This window comes from Apostichopus japonicus, chromosome 18, assembly GCF_037975245.1.
Source record: "Apostichopus japonicus isolate 1M-3 chromosome 18, ASM3797524v1, whole genome shotgun sequence".
NCBI lineage: Eukaryota > Metazoa > Echinodermata > Holothuroidea > Aspidochirotida > Stichopodidae > Apostichopus > Apostichopus japonicus.
Genome location: NC_092578.1, coordinates 12,820,117 through 12,846,049, shown reverse-complemented (window position 1 = coordinate 12,846,049; position 25,933 = coordinate 12,820,117). Strand labels below are relative to the sequence as shown.

The following is a 25,933-nucleotide window of genomic DNA, read 5'->3' as shown; positions in this document are numbered from 1 at the left end:
TCGGCATAAAACATATGTCTGGGTAGAAATAAGTCACTTGAAGACTATTTTGCTAAATAAACTATTAAAGTAAGTTTATCTCCGCTTGACCCGAGATGACTGATTGCCTTAGTCAGCTCTATATAGAATGTAGCAGTGGAATCTTTCAGAACCTACGAAGGGGGTAACAGCGTTCACAAACACTTTCATGGAGAGAGGCAAGAAAACTTCTCTATTCTTTCAATCTGTAAATCTGTGACGTGTGAAACGAATAAAAGAAATGAAATTAAGTTCTATGAACGAATAATAAAAAACCGTTTTCATTGCGTTGCCAGTCTTCATTAATCACTTCATTCTGAGAAATGGAGTTGCGCTAAGGTGCGCCCCCCCCCCCAAAAAAAAAGAGTGCGCGTGTGTTTCTCCTGGGCGGGAAGGAAACTTTGTATGCTGATGATCGTAAAGCACCAATTAGCATTAATCTTGCTATTGTTTTGTATCACCACCCTGGTACACAAATAGAGTAAAACTTCAAAAAAGAAAATATTGATGAATCTACTGGATAATGATTGTGCATTAGTCATTTGTATTAGTCAAGCACTCTTTGGACCGGGTTAGACGCATAATGGTACCCCTCAACAATATCCATAGAATTCATATGATCCATTGGTTGGGTGGTCCAAGGCGTGCTGCATGGATTAGGGCCCAAAGCTTTTTCGTGGTCCCTTTTCACTCATTAAAAATGTAATGACTTAATGGTCATTTAAATTGGTCAAGCACGCTTTGGACCGGGCAAGACGCATTATGATGCCCTTCTACAATGTCCCTAGAGTTCATGTTAACCATCGGTTTGGTGGTCCAAGGCGTGCTGCATGGATTAGGGCCCAAAGCTTTTTTGTGGTCCCGTTACACTCAATAAAGAAGTAATTATTTAGTGGTCATTTTAATTGGTCAAGCACGCTTTGGACCGGGCAAGACGCATTATGGTACCCTACTACAATGTCCTTAGAGTTCATGTTAACCATCGGTTTGGTGATCCAAGGCGTGCTGCATGGATTAGGGCCCAAAGCTTTTTCGTGGTCCCTTTTCACTCATTAAAAAAGTAATGATTTAATGGTCATTTAAATTGGTCAAGCACGCTTTGGACCGGGCAAGACGCATTATGGTACCCTTCTACAATGTCCCTAGAGTTCATGTTAACCATTGGTTGGGTGGTCCAAGGCGTGCTGCATGGATTAGGGCCCAAAGCTTTTTCGTGGTCCCGTTTCAGTCATAGAAAAAATAATTATTAGTGGTCATTTGAATTGGTCAAGCAATCTTTGGACCGGGCAAGACGCATTATGGTACACATCTACAATGTCTATAGAATTCATATGATCCATTGGTTGGGTGGTCCAAGGCGTGCTGCATGGATTAGGGCCCAAAGCTTTTTTGTGGTCCCGTTACACTCATTAAAGAAGTAATTATCTAGTGGTCATTTGAATTGGTCAAGCACGCTTTGGACCGGGCAAGAAGCATTATGGTACCCTTCTACAATGTCCTTAGAGTTCATGTTAACCATCGGTTGGGTGATCCAAGGCGTGCGGCATGGATTAGGGCCCAAAGCTTTTTCGTGGTCCCTTTTCACTCATTGAATAAGTAATTATTTAATGGTCATTTAAATTGGTCAAGCACGCTTTGGACCGGGCAAGACGCATTATGGTACCCTTCTACAATGTCCCTAGAGTTCATGTTAACCATTGGTTGGGTGGTCCAAGGCGTGCTGCATGGATTAGGGCCCAAAGCTTTTTCGTGGTCCCGTTTCAGTCATAGAAAAAATAATTATTAGTGGTCATTTTAATTGGTCAAGCAATCTTTGGACCGGGCAAGACGCATTATGGTACACATCTACAATGTCTATAGAATTCATATGATCCATTGGTTGGGTGGTCCAAGGCGTGCTGGTTTTGATTAGGGCCCAAATGTTTTTTTATTTCAGTTCCTGTAACATTTATTTTAAAAATTGTTGATTTAGTGGTCATTTTAATTGGTCAAGCACGCTTTGGACCGGTCAAGACGCATTATGTTATCCTTCTACAATGTGTTAAGAATTCCTATGACCCATTGGTTAGGTGGTCCAAGGCGTGCTAGACTTGATTAGGGCCTAGAGTGATTTTTTTCAGGTCCCGTTACATTAATTTAGAAACTGATGAAGTACTGGTCACTTTAGTTGGTCAAGAACTATTCGGACCGGAAAGATGCATTATGGTATCCTTCTAAATATTCATTAGAGTATATGACCCATAGATAAACCTCTTACCACGACCAAATGTTGAACATCTTGTAAGAAAGCTTTCGTCATGCCAGAGGTGTTACGTCTATACCATTGTCGAATACGTAACTGAATAGGTAGCAGTTACTCATTCGCGAATATCGAACGAGGAACGGGGAATAAGTATCTAACTTCAGACCGGTCTAGATTTGGTTGATATGCTAAAAGGCAGGCATGCACGTTGAACATACTGGGATCCCGATCCATGTTTTTGCTTGAATTGGGCAAACATATGTTTAATGTTGCTGAAGGTAACATGTGAGTATATACCATATTTAGTGTGATCTTATCCCTCAAAATCTCAAATTAAAAATATTAGGATGTAGCTATGACAAATGGTCTGTTTACCAACAAACTGTGTCATTTTGTTAGAAAATAGTCCAGATTCCTGAAATGCAAAGATATGTTTCTTGTTTATTACAAGTTTTGATAGGATTGGATTTGTGTATGGGGAGTAAAATGCAAGCGAAGAATGAGTCAGTTTGTTCATCAGCAGATATTAATACAAAGTCGGTTTCGGAAAAAAAAAGGAAGGAAAATATCTAAATTACAAAACATTGCATATTCATGACCTTTGATCTATAGTTCTCATATATGTGATATTGATGAAATATTTTGTAATTGAATTCAAGTAAATGTGTAAATATTTGAAACCTCAGCATTACAGATTCCTTCACACTGCCATTCTGCATCTTCTCATCCTCCTTCCTACATCAATTGCATATTGTACAGATACTCTTTTATAAGGATTTTCTGAACAATAACTGCTGTCATATTTTATTTTAGGTTTTTACATACCTGTATACAGTACCATGAATACAGTGTCTATGTCAGTTAACACCTTCTCTTTTTTTAAATTCTCATCTTTCTGAAGGGTTACATGCAGGGCATCCCAAGGAAGTTTATTTCAAGAGAAAACAGTACAAGTGAGCCTCATAGGTTAGTATCAATGAACTGTTTCAGGATTCCAGTCAGATGGAGAAAGGTCAAAGGTTATACAAACTGGATCACATGTCTTTTCTACAAATCTATTATATACTTGCCACATACCTTCATATACCATGTAACAACACAAAAGCAAAAAGAGAAAATTCACCTCTTTAATTTATAATATCTGAAAGCGAACAAAAAATTACTTTCATGTTTATGCAAACATGTAGCCAAAACAATTTCAATTTAAAAAAGAGAAATAATGGAGATGGCCAGATAAATATATGCCATTATTAAGAGCTGGTTGTCTTTTCTTTCTGTATTTATTAGGTTGTGATTTTGTGTCAACCTGCAACATTGCAGTCAGTCATATATTACTCAAATATTCAATAACCTTCAAATGTTTTACTAAGATATGATATTAATCTCATATTTCCACACCCTTCAATGTAAATAAGAGATGTATATGGTTACACAAACATTTTGATACTCCAAATTATAACTATAACGTATTACTTATTGAATTGTCTAAAGATGTTTTTGAAAATTTATTTATCCCCCCCCCCCCATCTTTCTCTCTTTGCAGTCTGTCTCTGAATATGTTTGTTAAAAATATTATGATCCCTCTTTGAAGTTACAAGCTTTTCACTAGCTATGATAGAGAGAAAGTTTACGACAACTTGAAATGAATTTATTGTTTCTGCTTAATCCAAGTTGATATATAATTTCATCTTGTCAGTTTGTAGGTTTTTAGGTTAACTTTCTAATATGTATCTTGGTATATAGATATATAATATGGTATATATTTTGTATAACTGCAACACAAAATATTGCTTTAACCATACCAATTTATGCAATGCCATTTCAATAATTCTAAATGATTGTATCCTCTGTGTTTTTAATTTCAGATTCTCCTCAGTGTCAAACAGCTTTGACAGATACTGCATCTGTAGAAGCTTGTATGTCAGTTATAAATGAAGTTTTCTACATTGGTGACACTTTCTCACCTGCTGATGGGACAGTACTATACAGCATTACAATACCTTGTGCATCACTAGAAATAGACCAGAATAGGTCTACAGTCTTGGATTTAGAGATTGAAATCAGATCCATTAACCGAGACCGGATGGAAAGATTCAAACGAGGATTTGGAAACCTGTTGCACACAAATGTGTATGAGAGAATTACCTGTAATCAGCCGGAGGGGTATGCTAGAGTTACTGTACTACCCCCTCTATTGATATTGGGCAGAACTGAACTGACTGTTGATGTAAGAGCTGTGAATATACTGAGCCAATATCTGGGTTTTGCAGACTATAGTTATGATGGAAATGGTGGAAATAACCAACCAGACCTTCTTATGGAGGTGGGATTCCTCGAGTGTAATGTATCTTGCAGTTTGGATGAATTCAGGAAAGTTATAGACAGCTGTCCAAATCAACTTTTTATTCCAGAGCTTGAAGAAAACAGGCCTTGGGTTCTCCTTGAAGCTATCAGCAAATGCCATGTCAATGCATTAGGAGGTAACCCCATAAAATCCAAATCAAATATTCATTTCAAGTTCAAAACAAGATTTGAAGTCTCAAAGAAATGGCAGACTAAAGTTTTATTAACAGTGACCTTGAAGAATGCAATTTAAAGGTCATCTGTGTAGCCCTAAAATATGATAGATTGTCCAAAAATGGTCAGCTGTGGTCATGCTTTCACTTTTGTATTACTGAACCCAATCACAGCAAATCCTACAACAACAAGAAGAAAATTAATCACATTAAAGTTAACCCTTTCTCTTGAATGATTTGTATTTGTAGAACAAAAACAATTATTGGTAACCTATGGCAAATACTGATAACCTATCATTTCCTTGGACTCAAATATCATTTCTATGTGTAGTCTGATCCCTGATGGAAAGAACCAACATTGTGGCAGTAGTAGTAATAGTAGTAATGATAGTAGGGGGAGGGGTGTATGCATGGGCAAACAATCAGAAGGTATAGTAGCATTGATAGTAGGGGGAGCGGTGTATGCATGGGCAAACAATCAGAAGGTATAGTAGTAATGATAGTAGGGGGAGCGGTGTATGCATGGGCAAACAATCAGAAGGTATAGTAGTAATGATAGTAGGGGGAGGGGTGTATGCATGGGCAAACAATCAGAAGGTATAGTAGTAATGATAGTAGGGGAGGGGTGTATGCATGGGCAAACAATCAGAAGGTAGAGTAGTAATGATAGTAGGGGGAGGGGTGTATGCATGGGCAAACAATCAGAAGGTATAGTAGCTTTGATAGTAGGGGGAGCGGTGTATGCATCGGCAAACAATCAGAAGCTAGAGCAGTAATGATAGTAGGGGGAGGGGTGTATGCATGGGCAAACAATCAGAAGGTATAGTAGTAATGATAGTAGGGGAGGGGTGTATGCATGGGCAAACAATCAGAAGGTAGAGTAGTATTGATAGTAGGGGGAGGGGTGTATGCATAGGCAAACAATCAGAAGGTATAGTACTCTCGGCCGTCCCCTGGCTATATAGACCACATTGTCCCCCCAACCGCGTCTTCACGCCCCGTGAAAAGTGGAAGCAGTGAGTGTGAGTACCGGTAAGCGCAACACAACTTAGTCTTAGGCCAATGACTTGCCTCATTTCAGCCAGTTTTCCAACATCCCCTTACTCAGTGGCGGAGCGTCCATACAGTCAGTGGGAGGATGCCCCCCCCCCCCCCCCCGCTGACGGACTCAAATGGACTGCTGGCGCCCTTTTCAGCTTTTCACTACTTTTTACTTATTCGCGATTATTGACTATTTTATTGCGCTCTCATCTACCTATTGACATTTGTCATATTCTGTTGGTGTAATTTTCCGACAAAATGGCGACGACACCTATTTATTCTCCGTTTATCTGCAAATTAGCAAGGCCCGGAAAGGGTCATTTCCTGCAATCTAGGGAGTATCTTAACTCAAAAGTTTTCTGTACGCTTCGCGCCAACCTGTGGTGGCGCTCCGCTTAGATAGTGTCGAAAGCGCCTCTACAGATCATTCTTGCCCCCCCCCGACCAATACCCCTAGCTCCGCCACTGCCCTTACTATACACTCAAAAACGTCTTTGCGAGTACACTACAAGTAATAGCTACTCTCTTAAAACACCATCGAATATACAAAATACAATGTTTTTACAGACTTTTACCTGCAATCAGAGAAATTTCAGGCTTGAGACCCATATTTTAGGGCTAGGTATTCGCAGCATAAATCACTCGGGAAGTGCCGTTTCCGGACATCTGGGGGTTTCAAAAAACCCAAAATTTTCTTGTACGCTCCGCGCCAACCGATGGTGGCGCTCCGCTTAGATAATCTCCACACATTAGCCCCCCCAATAATTTTTCCGTTCCGCCGCGCCTGGGAGGGGTGTATGCATGGGCAAACAATCAGAAGGTATAGTAGTAATGATAGTAGGGGGAGCGGTGTATGCATGGGCAAACAATCAGAAGCTAGAGTAGTATTGATAGTAGGGGGAGGGGTGTACGCATGGGCAAACAATCAGAAGCTAGAGTAGTAATGATAGTAGGGGGAGGGGTGTATGCATAGGCAAACAATCAGAAGCTAGTGTAGTAATGATAGTAGGGGGAGGGGTGCATGCATTGGCAAACAATCACATATCATGAAACTAATTTGTTTTCCACACAGTATGAAAGTTATTGCATGGATTCCATTGTTAGCATTGCGAAATGGGATTGCAACTTTATTCCGTTATTGGTTGGAATCTCAATGTTGTTCAATATTCTTTTAATTATACTTGCTCTTTTGAAACTTGTTTAGTAATTTCCAGGTCAGTTTGTTTGAATGTTTGGTTTAATCACATAGTACATCTATGGTAGTTTATTGGAAGCTTAATTCACAGCCTGCTTAATACAGTAGCCAGTGTAGTTCAATTGTTTCTCACTCCGCATTAATCCTGTCGAGATGTAAAACGATGACCTTCACTAATGTAATGACATTATCGTAGAGTATTTTCTCCTGGTTTATTCTACAGAGCCTGCCATCACAGTGCACCCTGACCAGATGTTAGCATCTCCAGCTGGTGGTTCCTTGCACACTAGCTGTGAGGGAGACTATACAGCTAGTATGATATGGTACAAGAAGGGATTAAATGGAGATAATCCTACATCCATCACAGGCAATGTCTTAAGCTTCTCTGACCTTGATGCAAGAGATCAGGGATTTTATTTCTGCAGAGCTCAGGGAGGTGGAGCTTATGGAGATTCTTTTGCAGACAGTGACTCAGTACTAGTTTTGTTGTTAGGTAATATATATTTAATCAAAAGCCAAAGTGAAATTGAATAATATAAAACAAATTATCCAACATATATATCTAGAGTACATGTACTTTAAAGGCATTGAAGTCTCTGCCCAAACCACGTGCGGCCATCTGAAAAAGTTAACTTTCCGTTGCTTGCAAGTGACGTTTTGTTTGTGTCGCTACAAAATGCAGACATTACAGTAATAAAACGTGATACCTTGTTATCTCTTATCTAGACCTGAGATGTCCACGCTGCTATGTACACAGTACTGTGGGTATTGACCGCAGCTGTATGTACTGACTGCATGTACACTAGTGTCTTATTACCGATGGTAGCAATCTGTGTTTGTAATTTCTGGGATCGATGGTGGTGTCTAACACTTCTGTTACACCTCATTTGAAACTAGGCCAGATTACCGGCATTAGACGTTTCTTTTTGCGCGAGTCTTCACACCCTTTAACTCTGTAACTCTGTACCAGTTTCCAGATCTAGGTTTAGGCTTCAGTGGAGCAGGGAGTGGTACTGAGGTGTGATGTACTCACTGTTCATTAGAGGAATCATATAGAAATGTTACTTTAATAAGTTGATAAGATCAAAAATGAGGATAGCAAGCATGACGAGATGTTTAAAATTGCTGGTGAAGCAGTACCGTTGTTTTGATGCAGTAATTTAAAAATAGATTTTAATGTTAAAGGGTCATAGTTCAAGATTCAAATCTCTACACAGCTCTGTATGTTAATGAGGTTTTAGTTTAGTTAATTTGATACCTTCTTTATGCTAACAACTTGAGTTGTATCATGTCTTGTATGTTATAATTCATTCTCTTATTTGGTTACTCCTGAAGACAGAGACACATATCTACTGGAGATGAGGTTTGACAATCTGGTTTATTCTGATGAGATAGCTGACCCAACCAGCCCTTTCTTCAGTGCCAATATTAGTGTTGTTCAAGAAGGGGTACGTTTTAATGTACATCAAATATTTGTCATTTAAAAGAATTCATATCTACTTGATACAAAATGTTGTCAATTAAGAATGTGCTAGCCAATCATCTTTATTCACTCCCCCAGATGATCCTGCAGACAATAAATGCATAGTTGAATTCAGTCAGATGGTTTTATATATGTATCTGTAGAGCAGAAGGGTGTATCAATTACAAGGCATGGCAACAGATAAATAACTATGAAGGATATTAATAACTCCATTAGACTATATGAAGATAATATTATCAAGAAATAAAGGAGTTGACAACTGGTGAGAAAACTAATTATTATTTTGAAAACTTTGCTGAAAATTTCTTTTTGTATCTGGTCAGTTTTTGAATCTTTTTACTTCATAGTGTCTATGATTTTATCTTTATAGCAACCACAGAGTGAGTGAATCATTTGGAAAAATAATGTTTCTTCATTACAGTGAAATAGTATATCTAAAAGTTGTTTTTCTATTAAGAGGATACTCCCATCTAAAATATTGCATAATATGTAAAGCCCTACCTGCATAATTGTCCCTGACAGTCAAGCCTGCCTAGAAGAAAAACAGTCCTCAACTTCACTTGAGCATCACTAATTGTTACTTGATAGCATAAACTACCCCAAATACTGCCATGAGGATTCATCCTTGAGCACACCTAATTAAATTGACCAGTCACCCTATGATTGTAGACACAAGTGCTCTAATTGCCAGCACTCCTGTGTGTGAAGTTGGCTTGACCACTGAAATATAACACAATAGCCTATGTTTAATCATGAAGTTGTGCAGAGGAGCATTCAGTATGGCTAGCATTACCAACTTAGTAAGATATTCAATCTCTCAGGGATTCTGGTAGTATTAGCTATAGGCAGGGAAGATTGTAATGTAAAATTCATCCAATATTATTAAAATGACATATTCAAAACATTTGCCCTTGTGACATCATGCCTTAATGATGGCAGTCAAGTTATTTCTGGCCCAGTTTACGGAGAGCCAAACGTTCCATAAATGTCGAAAAAGAAAGTGAAGTGTCTAAGTTAATATATATATATGTCCAATACAATATATGTTACAATTCCATATGAACATGTCGAAACAAAATACCTTTGTCTATTTTCACATGATTAATTCCTGTGTGGGCAATTGGGCCTTTGAGGTTGCTGCATGGGCCCTGTTACAGTTAAAAAATGAATTCGTTGGTATTTTTGAATACCGCAATGTTCAATAGAGCCAACACCTCTAAAAGAGTTATCCTGCTTTATGTTAACATAATCAAATCATGTGTGGGCCATAGGCCCTTTATGGCTGTTGTCTGGGGCCCGGTACAGATAAAAGTCGTAGATGGTATTTTTTGGTTTCTCCAATGTATAAAGGGTCCAATGCAACTACAGGAATTATCCTTGTGTCTTTGCACATGATTAAATCATGGGTGGGCCATGGACCCTTGAGGTTGTCTGGGCCATGGTAGAGGATAAATTTGCAGTAAATCAAAAAAAGGGCTCAAAAATTGCACTAATTAGGCATCAACGTGATCCCTTTGGCTTGAATATTTTATTTCCTTCTCTCAACATGCTGACACAAGTTTTGGGCATTCTCATATAAATCTTGACGTACAGTTTTGGGCATTAACAAAACGTTGGCGCGCCGATGTTCCAAAATTATAGCACGACATCAATATTGTATCTAGCAAGCAATGTTGACATGACCAGTGTAGTACGTGTCATGCTGTTACAAGTTGTCGACATGCTGATGTTGAATTTGACATGTTGATAGACGCAATGGCATATTGTATTTTGTTTCGACATGTTCATATGGAATTGTAACTTGTTGATATCGAATTGTAACATGTTGATATTGAATTGGACATATATATATAAACTTGGACACTTCACTTTCTTTTTCGACATTTATGGAACGTTTGGCTCTCCGTACTGGTTACAAGTTTTCATCAATATACGTTCAATTTGGCAATTTCAAGTAAACAACACTTGAAAACAGGGGCAACATAATTTAGATAGACTAGCTGCTGTAATCAGCATGGAATATTTTATTGTCCCCAAGTGAGGGATCATTTGTCTCTAGTCAATTTTATTAATTTTGAAACAATTCATTTGCTTTATAATTGATTACTGCTCTGTCATTTCTAATCAAACTGATTTTTCAAGCAAGCCAAGAACTTGAATTGTTTATGCTGCAGGTTTACAGAAAATGATCACAACTTCCATTAAATATCCTTAATATTACATTTTTTTTGCTTTCTTATGTTTGCCATTAGATTGCATCATCCCTCTTGGAGTCTGCAGATATTGAAGATATTACTGATGTCACAGTTCAAAGGTTAAGGTCTGGCAGTGTTGTAGTTGAAGCACTAGTAACCCTGGCGATGGCTGCAACAGTGGAGGAGGCAAAGAATACTTTGGTTGAATATCCCCTCGGATCTATTGGGAACAATATAACTATTGATAACCAGTCTGTTTCCTTCCAAAGTACTTGTAAGTGTTGACATCAATCAGTTCTCAAGAAATGGGATTTAATTTGACCTTGATATCCTCTTTGATCTCCAAAGTCACACATGTGCAATTTTAAACACTGAAACACTAAATACCAATATATTGTGCAATCAACTCTCTCTATTAATATTATGTTAAATTGTGTTAAAACAAAACAAGTAATATTTCATTTCCCGAAGGGTGCAACTTTATGACAAGTGGTATCTGCAGTTAATTAGTACTGACCTTCACTAGCTAGCACCATAGACTTATGTGTTGGTACATCTAGTATCTGTTCACAAGGCTATATATAAACCAGCTAGGCTTTAAAGCTCAAAGATGCACACACTCAATCATATGTATCGGAATGACTACAGCAAAATATTTTATCCAGCCCTCAGTCCAGGTGCCAATTAATACTATAAAGACTATAAATATTTCTTTATTTTTTCCTTTAGCATTTTGTGCGGCACAGGGTCTTAATAACACTTTGGCTGGTCAATTAACATTCCTAAAATCTGAGATATCCCAGACTGCCCAGTCAGTGGAGCTGTGCCCGGGATATACTACCACAGGTAACACTTGTATCCTTTCATTAAATCTGGAATCTAGTTGAGCTTTCCTTGAAAATACTCATTTTATAAAATGTGAGTCCACTTTTAAATGATGACCACGGTCCATCAATCATATTGAGGTAACTTAAGTTCTTTAATCATAGTTAGCTAGGCAATTAAGTAAACTATATATGCTATCAACTTGTCTTGTTGGGTTTGGGTGTTTTTAAATGTGTGTTTGTAGCTTTCTAAACACAAGATGACCAACTAATAAGCAGCTCTCATATGTGACTTGATTAGGCTCAATCAGAATTATGTGCAAATTAAGGTCACAAAGATAATCTGCATGAAAGTGTTGCATAATATCCCTTTTCGTTAATAGCTAGAATATGGATATGCAGCTAAATGTAGGTGCTGTAACCAGTCAAGGTTGAATTGACCGACTGCCAAAACAAACTTTTGTTGCAATACTTTTGGCCATCCCTCTTTATAACAGGAAACATATTAATCTAGATGCTGTAACTGTGCTAAGAATGACTTGTTTGTGGTTTCACAAACCCTTTGCCATATAACTTTAGACCATTACATTGTATGTGTTCATTGTATATCTATCAGAAACAGTAATTTTAGACTGAGCTGTATCATTGCTAATCAATAGAACAAACTGCGAACCATGAACTATGTGCCCATGGATGTGACCATGAACCATGTGAACCATGTGCCCATGAGTTATGTGACCATTTACTGTGAATCATGTGACTATAAACTATTTGCCCATGAGTTATGTGACTATTTACTGTGACTAATGTGACCATGAGTTATTCGACTATTTACTGTGACTCATGTGAAACATGTGACCATGAGTTATGTGACCAATTACTGTGAACCATGTGACCATGAGTTACGTGACCATTTACTGTGACTCATGTGACCATGAGTTATGTGACCATTTACTGTGACTCATGTGAACCATGTGACCATGAGTTATGTGACCATTTGTTTTCTTAAGGGGGATCTCCGAGGGCTACAAGGATGTGCACAGGTAATTTTGTGTCTCCTAGTGTCTGGAAGGATCCTGTCTTGAACAACTGCTTCGATGGAGAGGAGAGTGAAGAAGACACAGATATTCTTGAGACTCTTGTAGAGGTAACTGACTATCAATTGCTAGCATTTAAAACTAGCAGATTAAAGTTCCCTGTATCTGCTTACACATAACTCTATCATAGATAAGATAAGATAAGTTAGGATTGCCCAACAACTAAGGGCTTGATAGTTCAGTTGCTACAAGCTTTGGACCTAAATTCCTGCATGATTACAGCACTGAATGAGTTCTCATGATGGCAACATATGTTTACTCTTCCAACGATTTCTTGATAATAACAAGAATATCTTACTTCATCAGTGTGCAATCATATTGTGTTACCTATAGATTGTTGGGTAATTATGATGAGTTAAATTAACTTGGAGATGGTGTTTAACTTCAACCTCCATGAAATGTGTCTCTTGTCATCTATTGAACAAAGGGTATGTGGTTACCAACAGTTGTGTTATAAGGAGCCATATGTAACATGAAATTCAGGATGTAGAAATTAAAGTCAAATTTAAACTTCAACCTTTCCAGCTTACTGCACTAAAAGCTTAGTGAAAATGACACTGTTCTATGCAACTTACATATCAATGTTCATTATTTGTATTGAGTTATCTGTCGTTAAACATTTTGAGCTAACTAAAATTCACCAGATTTATTAACTGTCTTAAGAGTCTGTAGATTCTACAAACTTCAATCAAAATTTGCAAGCCCCGTCCAACAGATCATACGCCAATCAGGGCAACAAAAAATTAATTTCTTTCTTTTGATTGTGACAGCTTTCTCTATGAAACCCACCTGTTCAGAGTGCATTTAGAATAAGAAACATTGAATCTGCTTTGGAAGTTTTATTTCGAAAATTCATCAGCAAACACGTATTGAGACTTAAAAGAATTAACATCTGCTTGTTCCTAATTGTCAGTGGAAGTAAACATTGACAGCTTGACAAATGTATGTGTTTATTTGACTGTATCTGAGTATGCAAGGCTAAATCACTGCATGACTAAATCACTAATTAATAGAGCTAATTACAGCTCAGAACAGCCTGAGAGGTCAATGCCTTTATAGCTTATCATGGCTCAATTTTATTCTATCAAAACAGAAATTTCTTTTGAGCTTCAACTTTATTATCAGTTGCTTCCTAGCAGGCTGTGTCTGTGTCTCTTACATTATGATTCCATTTATAGACTTTGGAAAACAATTCAGTCACAGCGGATAATGTGACACAGGTGTCTCGTGACGTGGCTGATGTCACTCGAACTGTTGATCTTGATGGTGGAGATCTGGATCATGTTGCAGAACTCCTCAAGATAATAACTAATGTGAACAGCTCATCGCCAGAGGTAATTTGAAATGAAATTTATTACCTTGAAGGTTTTTAAGTTAAACTAAGAAATTCTTGAAAGAAACACAAATGGTCACACTAAGGTGTGTAAAGAAGCATCAAATGATGATTCAGTGAGTAAACCACCTATAACAGCCTAGGTCACAGCCTAGGTCACCAATAATATATATAAGCTCTCTTCATTAGTTTGAACACAAACATTGTCACAACATTGGTAATAACTTGCCATTAATTAAGCAACAATTGTAAATGTCATCGTTATGGCAACTTAAAGACCAACCCGTTCTTAATTTGATTAGTTGTCAATTCTTAGCGTGTTTATAAATCAGTTAATGTAACAATAATGATTACATTTCATGTTTACAGGTAACCAGTAACACTGTCGAGATTGTTGATAATGTTCTAGATTTCAAGGAGAATGCGTATGAGGAGAATGTTTCAGTGGAAGCACCCTCACGAATTCTGCAAGCCTTGGAAAACCAGCTGACAAATTTACATCAAGGAGGGGATGATGTGAACTTTACAGATGTGCGAGGATTTGTTGGTGCCGTGGCGTTTACAGCTGACAAAGAATATTTTTCATCTGAGATAACATTTGGGAATTTTTTCAACTCTGATAAGCAAACCATCAGAGGCAACTTGAATGAAAGTCTAACAGATACCTACAGAGGCATTGATCCATCTCTGCTTGATGACGTCAAGGCCTCTATAACGCTCCCAATAACTCTGCTAGATGACATCCAGTTTGGTAAAGATATTATCAGATCACATATATGCTGATCAGTGCTATGTGTAATAACTGCAAGGCCTCTATAACAATCCCAATATTTCTGCTAGATGACATCTAGTATGGTAAAGAAATTATCAGATCACATATATGCTGATCAGTGCTATGTGTAATAACCGCAAGGCCTTTATAACACTCCCAATATTTCTGCTAGATGACATCCAGTATGGTAAAGAAATGATCAGATCACATATATGGTGATCAGTGCTATGTGTAATAACCGCAAGGCCTCTATAACACTCCCAATATTTCTGCTAGATGACATCCAGTATGGTAAAGAAATATCAGATCACATATATGGTGATCAGTGCTATGTGTATTAACCGCAAGGCCTCTATGGAGTGCTCTTTGTGTATCTAAGAAATTAACTCATGAAATGATATTCTTTCAAATATCTTAGAAACATCCAGCCTGTTTTTGTTTAATATAGGCTGTGTTTGAGATGATGTCATGTGCTTTCGAGGGGGAGGGCTTCCACATAACATGCTGTTTATCCTTTATGCTGAGGCTATATACTATAAGTATATAACCTCATACTATAAGTATATTGAGCTGAGGCTTGTTCATATCTTATAGTTATATATAAGTAGGCCTACACCTATTTATAACTATAAGTTTATTTTTCCTTCAACACACTGCAGATGCATCAGATTCAGTTCCTGTGACCTTCGTCATTCATCGTACAAGTAATCTCTTTACCAGCAGAGATAACCAGACAGAAGTGGTTGAAAGTCTCATCGTCGGGGCAACCATTGAAGGAAAGAACATCGATAACCTGAGCAGTCCAGTAGTTACAAGATTTCATTTATTGCCTGTGAGTGAATAAGAAACAGTTTTATCAGTAATTTGTGGATGTTTCCAAGAAGCAAGAGCTTTTTCAAGTCCCCAACTCTCTGAAGGCCTTGAGATAAATATTGACATTCATGCTTTAATCTCAGGTCCCATGAAAGTCACTCTGACATTAAATCATGAAAATTGTTGTTTTGGTTTTCAACTGTGGTCAAAAGACTAAGTGTAATGATGTATCATGCAAACTGTAACTATGAACAGAATGCTGTGAGGGCTCTTGACATTGAGGAGTCCTTTACATGCATGGAGTCGATTCTTTGCCTGCCAAGCCGGTAAGCAGCTGTATCATAAACTGGTGGCAAGTTTGTCACTCTAAATAGTTTATGATCTAGATTTACTCTTTGAGTCTGAGCCAAATACGAGTAAAGGTTAGGTGAAAAACAAATTGCAGTTTATGTTAGATTCTTGTTTGGAATAAAGACAAGGAACGTCTTTTAACATGTGAAGTTTATTATAACGAGCAATTTATATAAACTGTTGTAGTATTATAAAGTTTAATATAACTAGCAATTGATACAAGCTGTTGTGGTATTATGAAGTTTATTGTAATGAGAATTTAATATTTGTGGTATTATGAAATTGATGAAATGTTTTCCTTTTCTTTGACATTCTCAGTTGAAGGTTGTTGGTGATGAAAGGCAATGTGTTTTCTGGGATTTTCAGTTGGCAGGTGGGTATGGGGGTTGGTCCTCAGAGGGGTGTGAGTTGGCGTCTGGTCCAGATAATGAGTCGGATGATCCTATTGTAGAGTGTAGATGTAATCATCTCACAAACTTCGCCATACTTGTGGTAAGTGATCGGAATTTATGCAGGGAAAGCTTCTGTGTCTCTGAGAGCTTAATTTTTCTAGTTCTAGTAGTAGTAGTTTCTATCTTTGCTTAACTCACTCATGATAGTGTTGCAGATCCTAACTACTAGTAGACAAATTGCAATGCATCTCGGCAGTCAGATAAAGGAACGATATATACATATAAGTAGAGAGCCATTCCATTACTAAAAGTATGCACGTTCAACCAAATTGAGACAATCAATTCTTCATGAGGGTCTGTGTGTTACATGGTTAATTAAAGCTTTTAAAAATGAAACAGTATAAAGTTGAAACTTACTGTAAGTTACTTATTACTTACAATTGGTAAACATTCATGTTATCTGGCATCATTTTTGAGTGGTTTGAACTTTTTACGGCTCTACGGCCACACCCACTCCTTCAGCTTCAGTTAAGGATAGCATCAAACACCAGCTGAGCATAGCATCAAACACCAGTTAAGCATAACATCAAACACCAGTTAAGGATAGCATCAAACACCAGTTTAAGGATAGCATCAAACACCAGTTAAGCATAGCATAAAACACCACTTAAGCATAGCATCAAACACCACTTAAGCATAGCATCAAGCATCAGTTAAGCATAGCATCAAGCATCAGTTAAGCATAGCATCAAACACCAGTTAAGGATAGCATCAAACACCACTTTAAGGATAGCATCAAACACCAGTTAAGCATAGCATAAAACACTCCTTAAGCATAGCATCAAACACCACTTAAGCATAGCATCAAGCATCAGTTAAGCATAGCATCAAACACCAGTTAGGCATACCATCAAACACCAGTTAGGCATAGCATCAAACACCATGCATAGCATCAAACACCAGTTAAGCATATCATCAACACCAGTTAAGCATAGCATCAAACATCAGTTAAGCATAGCATCAAACACCAGTTAGGCATAGCATCAAACACCAGTTAAGCATAGCATCAAACACCAGTTAAGCATAGGATCAAAACTGATACTTTAGAATTTAACTTTCTATTGCTTTTATTTGTCTCCAATATGATTCATATACGTTTTATTTCAATAGTTCAAATTGATCACGATTTTAGTTCACATGTTTGTTCACTGCTGCATGTGACTATAGTCATTTCATTTAGTTTTTCTTTGTTTTTAATTGATGACAGGACATACAGGGAGATATCGATAATGTTGTTCTTGATGTTCTGAGTATCATTGGATGTGTGGTGTCAGTTGTTGCCCTTGTCATCACCATAGTATCATTCTGTGCCATCAAGTAAGTCTTTAATATGTTTAAAGTGTCATAACCATCAGCACATAACTGGCTACATATATGTACATACTCCCTGTATGTAGGCCTACATATATAATGAACATACTCCCTGTATGTACATATATGTACATACTCCCTGTATGTAGGCCTACATATATGTACATACAGGGTGTATGTTCATACATGTACATACACCCTGTATGTACATATATGTACATAGAGGGTGTATGTTCATATATGTACATACAGGGAGTATGCTCATATATGTACATACTCCCTGTATGTAGGCCTGCATATATATATGTACATACACCCTGTATGTACATATATGTACATACAGGGTGTATGTTCATATATGTACATTCAGGGAGTATGCTCATATATGTACATACTCCCTGTATGTAGGCCTACATATATATATGAACATACTCCCTGTATGTACATATATGTACATACACCCTGTATGTACATATATGTACATACAGGGTGTATGTTCATACATGTACTCCCTGTCTTCATTAATGCTGAAGGTTTGCATGATTTCAGTGTATTGAAAATATCTTTCAATGGGTAAAAAATTCAATTTGCTGCAAAAGTCTGTAACCAAAATGAAGATAAAAATTGGCCATAACTGACCAAGCTTTGTCTGTCTAGCCTATTTGGAGCAAAAGAGGTTAAATAATCTTTTGATGGATGACTTAATTTAGGCAGACTTTTGATCTTGGTTTGTCATTATAATAAAGGAAAAAGTAGGAGGAGGGTGTGATGGGAGTGCTAATAGTGTTTCTTTAGGCCTATAGCTATTCTGGTTTCCAAGATTGATATCAGCTTGATAATAAATCTCTGACATGCTCCTTTAGGGCTAAGTTGATGATGATTGTGATTGGTTCTGTAATGCAGGCCTAAATATTAATCCATTTGTCTTAACAAATTTAATAACTCAACCAAAGTACTTTCTTTCAATTTCATCCTCGGTAACAATCAGTACCATTAATGTTGTCCTTATAATGAATTTGTTGAGGCAATAAATATCTTATATATACGTATAGAGCTTTATGCTAATACTATGCTAATATTATGGAAATAGAACCTGAACTGGTAGCAGTGTAGTTTGAACTGTATTCAACATATCAAGATTAATGTTGCACTTTAACTCATGCCGGATTAATACAACAATATGTTTCTTTCTCTTTCAGGAAACTCCGGTCCAAGCAACCTCAGCAGATTATAATTAATCTCTGCTTTGCTCTCCTTGGTCTCTACCTTTCATTCTTGATCGGGATTGACCGTGCAAATTTGGGAGCTGTTTGCATCATGTTTGGTGCCCTCATTCACTACTTCTGTCTCGCCACTGTTGCATGGATGTGTGTAGAGGCGATTAACATGTATTTCTTGTTCGTTAAAGTCTTTAACTCAGGTGTCCAACATTTTATGAAGAAGGCAGCTTTGGTTGCATGGGGTAATCATTATTTGTATAAGTATTTAAGTTCCATATATTCAGAGGAGGTGCAATAGGGTTCATATCTATGGTGATGGGGGGGGGGGGGAGGGGGAGGGAACAGGCAATGTTTGAGGGCCAGTGGTTCATGTGATATTGATTCAAAGGGTTAAACCACAAAATTACCTCCAAAATATCCAGAGTGACAAACTGGATCCTCTTTGCAATCTGTAATTTACAAAGTAATGGACAGTTTGGAAGTATGATGCACCCTATGCAAGATCAATTAATGAAATCTAAACTTAATAAACTGTTACATTCATTTTTGACAGGTCTTCCTCTTGTGGTTGTGGTAGTATCGGTCGCTGTGAAGTCAGTAAATTACAGAGGAGATTAGTAAGTAACATCCTGATGGGTTACAGTTCCTCTGTTAATGACCTTCAGTCTTGCTCCCAAATTTTAGCTTGTGAGAGTTGTTGTTTTGATCAACCTTCCAAATAATTTGGCATATATTTCAAGGAGTATTTAATTACACATTTAATGCTTTAGTGAGAGGGAATATATTTCAAGAGTGCTAATGTAATGTTAAGTTAATTCTGCTGTTTTTGAACATGCATGGACCTCAAACAATAGGTTAAATCTGCTGATCATAATCATGCATGGGCCTCAAACAATAGGTTAAATCTGCTGATCATAATCATGCATGGACCTCAAACAATAGGTTAAATCTGCTGATCATAAACATGCATGGGCCTCAAACAATAGGTTAAATCTGCTGATCATAATCATGCATGGACCTCAAACAATAGGTTAAATCTGCTGATCATAATCATGCATGGGCCTCAAACAATAGGTTAAATCTGCTGATCATAAACATGCATGGACCTCAAACAATAGGTTAAATCTGCTGATCATAAACATGCATGGACCTCAAGCAATAGGTTATATCTGCTGATCATAAACACGCATGGACCTCAAACAATAGGTTACATCTGCTGATCATAATCATGCATGGACCTCAAACAATAGGTTAAATCTGCTGATCATAAACATGCATAGACCTCAAGCAATAGGTTAAATCTGCTGATCATAAACATGCATGGACCTCAAACAATAGGTTAAATCTGCTGATCATAAACACGCATGGACCTCAAACAATAGGTTAAATCTGCTGATCATAAACATGCATGGACCTCAAACAATAGGTTTAATCTGCTGATCATAAACATGCATGGACCTCAAACAATAGGTTAATGCTGCTGATCATAAACATGCATGGACCTCAAACAATAGGTTAAATCTGCTGATCATAATCATGCATGGACCTCAAACAATAGGTTAAATCTGCTAATCAAAAACATGCATGGACCTCAAACAATAGGTTAAATCTGCTGATCATAATCATGCATGGACCTCAAACAATAGGTTAAATCTGCTGATCGTAAACATGCATAGACCTCAAACAATAGGTTAAATCTGCTGATCATAATCATGCATGGACCTCAAACAATAGGTTAATGCTGCTGATCATAAACATGCATGGACCTCAAACAATAGGTTAAATCTGCTGATCATAATCATGCATGGACCTCAAACAATAGGTTAAATCTGCTAATCAAAAACATGCATGGACCTCAAACAATAGGTTAAATCTGCTGATCATAATCATGCATGGACCTCAAACAATAGGTTACATCTGCTGATCATAAACATGCATGGACCTCAAACAATAGGTTACATCTGCTGATCATAAACATGCATGGACCTCAAACAATAGGTTACATCTGCTGATCATAAACACGCATGGACCTCAAACAATAGGTTAAATCTGCTGATCATAAACATGCATAGACCTCAAGCAATAGGTTAAATCTGCTGATCATAAACACGCGTGGACCTCAAACAATAGGTTAAATCTGCTGATCATAAACATGCATAGACCTCAAACAATAGGTTTAATCTGCTGATCATAATCATGCATGGACCTCAAACAATAGGTTAAATCTGCTAATCAAAAACATGCATGGACCTCAAACAATAGGTTAAATCTGCTGATCATAATCATGCATGGACCTCAAACAATAGGTTAAATCTGCTGATCGTAAACATGCATAGACCTCAAACAATAGGTTAAATCTGCTGATCATCATCATGCATGGGCCTCAAACAATAGGTTAAATCTGCTGATCATAAACATGCATGGACCTCAAACAATAGGTTAAATCTGCTGATCATAAACATGCATGGACCTCAAACAATAGGTGAAATCTGCGATTGATGAAGATGTATTGACCACAAACAGTTGGGACATTCGGCTGTTAACTAACATCTAGGGATCACACACACTGGGGAAGGTCTTCTATTTATGGCCATCAGTGGATTACTAAGTTCAGGCAGGTTCTTTATCTGTGTAAAAGTAAGTTGGCCTGACGTTTCGATCCTAGCAGGATCTTCTTCAGAGGCTAAATGACAAGTTACAGTAACAGAGGGGACAAAAACACGCACAGAATACAGACAGGTTAATGAGCATGGTGAACACAATGAGATGGATGAAATGGGATTAAAAGTAGACAATGGATGGTGAAAAGAAAGCAACAGGGGAAGAGGAGAGGAAGGAGATAAACTGTGGAGGGACAAAGAGAGGATTAAAGGCAGAGGGTAGGTTCTTTATCTGTTACAACAAAGAAAGAGCTGGCCCTGTTTATCCTCACACAAACCATTACTTAGGAAAACGGTGCTCTTAAATATATTTTATCTATTTATAAGGTCAGTGATTTTTTTTACATCATCTGATCCTCTCTCTCCTGCAGCTGTTTTCCGCAAACAGGTACCATGACATTTTACATTGGTGTTGTTCAGTTCATCGCTGTCATGCTGGTGTTCAATCTGGTCATGTTTGTCTTAATAATCAAACAAATCACATGTCGCCCACAGTTGAAGAAGGATGATCCCAGGAAAGAAAACATTAAACGCATCCAAAATGCCATCTCCCTCTTGATGCTGCTGGGTCTCGCCTGGCTGTTTGGATTCTTCGCGATAGGTGGTGCCCAGTTTATATTTAATCTCCTCTTCCTCATCTGCAACTCCCTGCAAGGATTATTCATCTTTCTCATCTTCTGTGTGAGAAACCAGGAGGTCCAAATGGAATGGAGGTTAATTTTTGGGCAGACTGGAGGAAACAAAGTTAACGAAAGTTCCAATACTAGATCCACAGGTTCATCGAGTTCCAAAAACCCCAAAGGAAATCAAAATGTTAACAGTGACGAAAACACCACTGAGAAAATTCAGATGGAATCTACTTCATCCCCCTGAAACTCTCAAATACATTGCTTCTTTCATTTTTCTGCTGTGTTCCATGTAGGCTACAAATTAGTAAAACCATATATATATATACATGAAACGAATATATGAAACTAATATATGAAACCATACATATGAAACCAATAAACGAAATAAAGGTTTACTGTAATATTAGTTTACTGTTTTATAGAGTAGATATATCTTCAGCGTATACTTTTTACAGAATCATATTTTAAAGGTTGAATTTAAACAGAATTTTAGTTTTGCTTTTCTAAGTACAAGGAAAAAGAAAATATTGAGCTGTAGTCAAGTTTCTATAGCTATTTACTTTTTAAATATATTAATATCTGGAAGGCTTCTTTAATGTTAAAGTTAAATTGATGATGTTGTCACTACAGCTAATGTTTAATGTTTAATCAATAGTTTTATGAATTTTTATAACTCAATCAAAACATTTTATTTAACTTTATACAACTAAAAGAGAACGATAATGGTCAAACATATTAACTATTTTTTTAATTTGTAAATTGATATCTTTTGTACTTCCTTATAGAACTGCATTTTTGGCTCCAATTATAGCACGCTTTATAATAGGAATTTTGTGATTATGTAATCGACCTACCACGGTCGTAAATCCACCTCAGGCTGTACAATTAGCCTGCATAGCTTCTTAACACCATTAGGCTCTAAACACTGTGTGGAAATATGTTCATGTCTACAGTGTAGTTAATCATACAGCGGCCACACAAAGACCCTCATACAGGAAAAGTTTGTGGCAGGAGTTGCAGACTAATTGGTAAAAAGAAGTAATTTTACGAACAAGGCAGGTCGATTCCCAAGAAGCGTTTTTTCCGTGATAGTTATAGTTGGGGTCTATACACTGGCGGATCCAGGGCCCTTGTTTGGGAGGGGCCAAAGTGGCATTAGAGTGATATGGGGGAGGGGTCTAAGGGGAGGGGGTGCCCCCCTCCCCTTTGGAAAATTTTCTATTGCTGAATGCCCTCAGATGCAATTTGGTGCGACAAAAGTGTACAATGGTGATGTTAATTTACTTCTAAAACAAATGTTTCCCAGGTGTAATTTTCTAAAATATTTATAAAACAAAGTTGGGATCATCTTTCTCAAGAAATTTTATTTCTCATAGGTTATAAATTTCTTACAACCAGCCTGTAACTGCAAAATGGTGTTGAACTGTAAATCCTCATGCTCATACATTTACATAGCTCCCAACTCTTGAGAAGGCAAATACTGGTCCATGCCACGAATCGCCGTCCTGGGGGAGGGGTATAAGGGGAGGGGGTGTCCCCCTCCCCCTATTGAATTTTTTTGGAATCCTGGTGATGCCTACATGTAAAATGGTGGCACTTAGAAAGGCTTTTGTCACCCAAAATTTTCAGAGAAATATGCATTTTTTTGTGTGTAACATCAATAAATTGAATAGTAGGTGATAATTCATTCTTTCCCGTGGCATGAAAATGTTCGCTGCTCGCCCCAATTCAAAGGTTCAAATTATGCTGTAAAGGAGGTTTTATACACTATTATGCTAAATGCTAAAGAAATGATGGTTGCTAAGTCAAAATTTGATGCAAATTTTTTTATGTTTACTTGACAATTACAATGCGGTTTTTTCGGACGCTTGTGCGGGTCAGCGGGTTTGGGTGTTAGACTGCGGGTCTAATTCCCGCGAATTGCGGGTCAGTTGGGAGCTCTGCATTTAATTTTAAACCAGAAAACGAAAAGGTTTAGACTAGTCTACCACTGCTATTCCTCTCGATTTTATTAATTTCCAATCATATGATTTAGCGGATGTTCGGAAACACTTTTTGGCTCACCTTTGGGGGGGGGGGGGTCATGGCCCCCCTTGGATCCGCCAGTGGGTCTATACAGCAGACCTTTAAGTTGTGACATTTTTACTACTATGCAGTAATATGGATAATAATATGTTCTTTATTTGCCCAGATTTTAATCCCTTCAACTATTTACTTTGAATGTCTTTCTATTTTGCCAATAACTTCTCCTTAGCCTATATGCATGATTACACAGACTAATTGAGAATTCTCTTCCATATAACAACTCCCTTAAACGTTGCTCATTACAAATCTTGTTTATAATATGCAATAAACAAATAAAGTCACGCTTTTACTCTCTTGTTAAATGCATTTCTTTTTGAACTCGTTCTTTTATTTCGGTTTTATTTTAAAACTAACAGTTGTTTTTTTTTATATAAGGACAATCGTTCCATTGTTCTGGGAGTGACAAGACAATAATCACTCCGCCATTTGGAACAGTAAGTGAAAGTTAAAGACGACTTGAACTTCCAAATGAATTCGAGGAGGTGATCGGATAAATTCCAAGTTAATACGAGGGTCACCTGGGTGGTTTTCGATCACTTAGGCGTTTCCTTGTGTGTATTAATGCCTGAAGAACTGTTATTTCCAAAAGTATTTCTTTGCGATGGAAAATATGTTCTCTTTGACAATATAATATTTACAAGTTTTAGCCACCATTTGCATTCTTCTGGTAAGAGTCACAAACTATATTTGTCGCGGGGCGCTAATCGCCATATTACGATGGGTTCGACCACCATTACTTCCATAATTCGACATATTTGCTAACTGATAAGCAATTTTCGACATATTAATTATATAAAAGTTTGGCATGTTAATGGTGAATTCGACATGTCAAAATGCAACAATTTTTGGAGGTCAGAGTATCAGTTTAGGAATTCTTTTAACATAATTAATGGAATGATTAACGTTTGTAGAAAACTGAGGTCGCATGGGGTGCACTCAACTCGCTCAAGGTAAGAGATATGGTTCTGCTAGGGTACAGAGTTGGTCATATCGACCGGTCGAATGCGAATTCCGACCAGTCGAGACAGAATTCGACCAACTTAATTTGAAATTCGACGGACGTGATATAGTTATGTTTGTTCCTTTGTCTTCCATTTTTTTCTCGTTTGTTGTAATATTTCGTCAATTTTTGGAAGGTATAAGTTATTCTATTATTAAGGTGTAATGATACTCTTCCTAATGTCAGCATTGGAATAAAAAACAATGTTAATTTTTGCTGGTCACGTGATGGTTTTACGTTTCACTTGACGGAAAAACCCGAGGGACTGTTTATGTTATGGTAACATCGCATGGAAAAGTATGTATATAACACGGATCTTGTAAAACGTCGCACATTGGTATTACGCCCAGTCACATAGCTAGATCCGTTATGCTATAGTGTTAAATATCGAAATTTATTCAATTTATTTGTGCATTGCGCAACAATCTATGATGTCATACGTGTACAACAAAAACGACTGATTTTGACTTACAGCTTCAATAGACTAGCAGTAGGCCTACTGCAGGAAAATAATACGTATCGCAGTTGAATCTCAGTTGAATAATTTTTATAGTTCTCTCTATACAGGTGGGTAGGAGCCGGGGGGGGGGTTGGAGCACGTGCCCCCACACCTTTTCCAAAATAGCAAGTGTGCCCTACTGGCAAATTCACTGTGCCCCTTTTGATAAAGAACTGTTTTTTGGATATCTTAAGCCT

The 25,933-nt window shown here is 37.5% G+C and overlaps 1 protein-coding gene across 3 annotated transcripts in view; it reads left to right on the top strand.

Annotated features, from left to right (window-relative positions):
• LOC139958773 (uncharacterized) overlaps positions 1-23,477 on the top strand; it is a 40,666-nt gene extending 17,189 nt beyond the window's left edge. For all 3 annotated transcript variants that reach the window (XM_071956106.1, XM_071956105.1, XM_071956104.1), the window contains exons 5-19: positions 3,162-3,226; positions 4,126-4,740; positions 7,236-7,505; positions 8,348-8,460; positions 10,748-10,964; positions 11,420-11,536; positions 12,525-12,661; positions 13,790-13,945; positions 14,314-14,695; positions 15,376-15,548; positions 16,199-16,372; positions 17,540-17,649; positions 18,843-19,105; positions 19,417-19,480; positions 21,895-23,477. In XM_071956106.1, the coding sequence (XP_071812207.1) occupies positions 3,162-3,226; positions 4,126-4,740; positions 7,236-7,505; positions 8,348-8,460; positions 10,748-10,964; positions 11,420-11,536; positions 12,525-12,661; positions 13,790-13,945; positions 14,314-14,695; positions 15,376-15,548; positions 16,199-16,372; positions 17,540-17,649; positions 18,843-19,105; positions 19,417-19,480; positions 21,895-22,396 (3,358 nt within the window). In that variant the 3' untranslated portion in view covers positions 22,397-23,477. The remainder of the gene's footprint in view (positions 1-3,161; positions 3,227-4,125; positions 4,741-7,235; positions 7,506-8,347; positions 8,461-10,747; positions 10,965-11,419; positions 11,537-12,524; positions 12,662-13,789; positions 13,946-14,313; positions 14,696-15,375; positions 15,549-16,198; positions 16,373-17,539; positions 17,650-18,842; positions 19,106-19,416; positions 19,481-21,894) is intronic.
• The last annotated feature ends 2,456 nt before the right edge of the window (positions 23,478-25,933 follow it).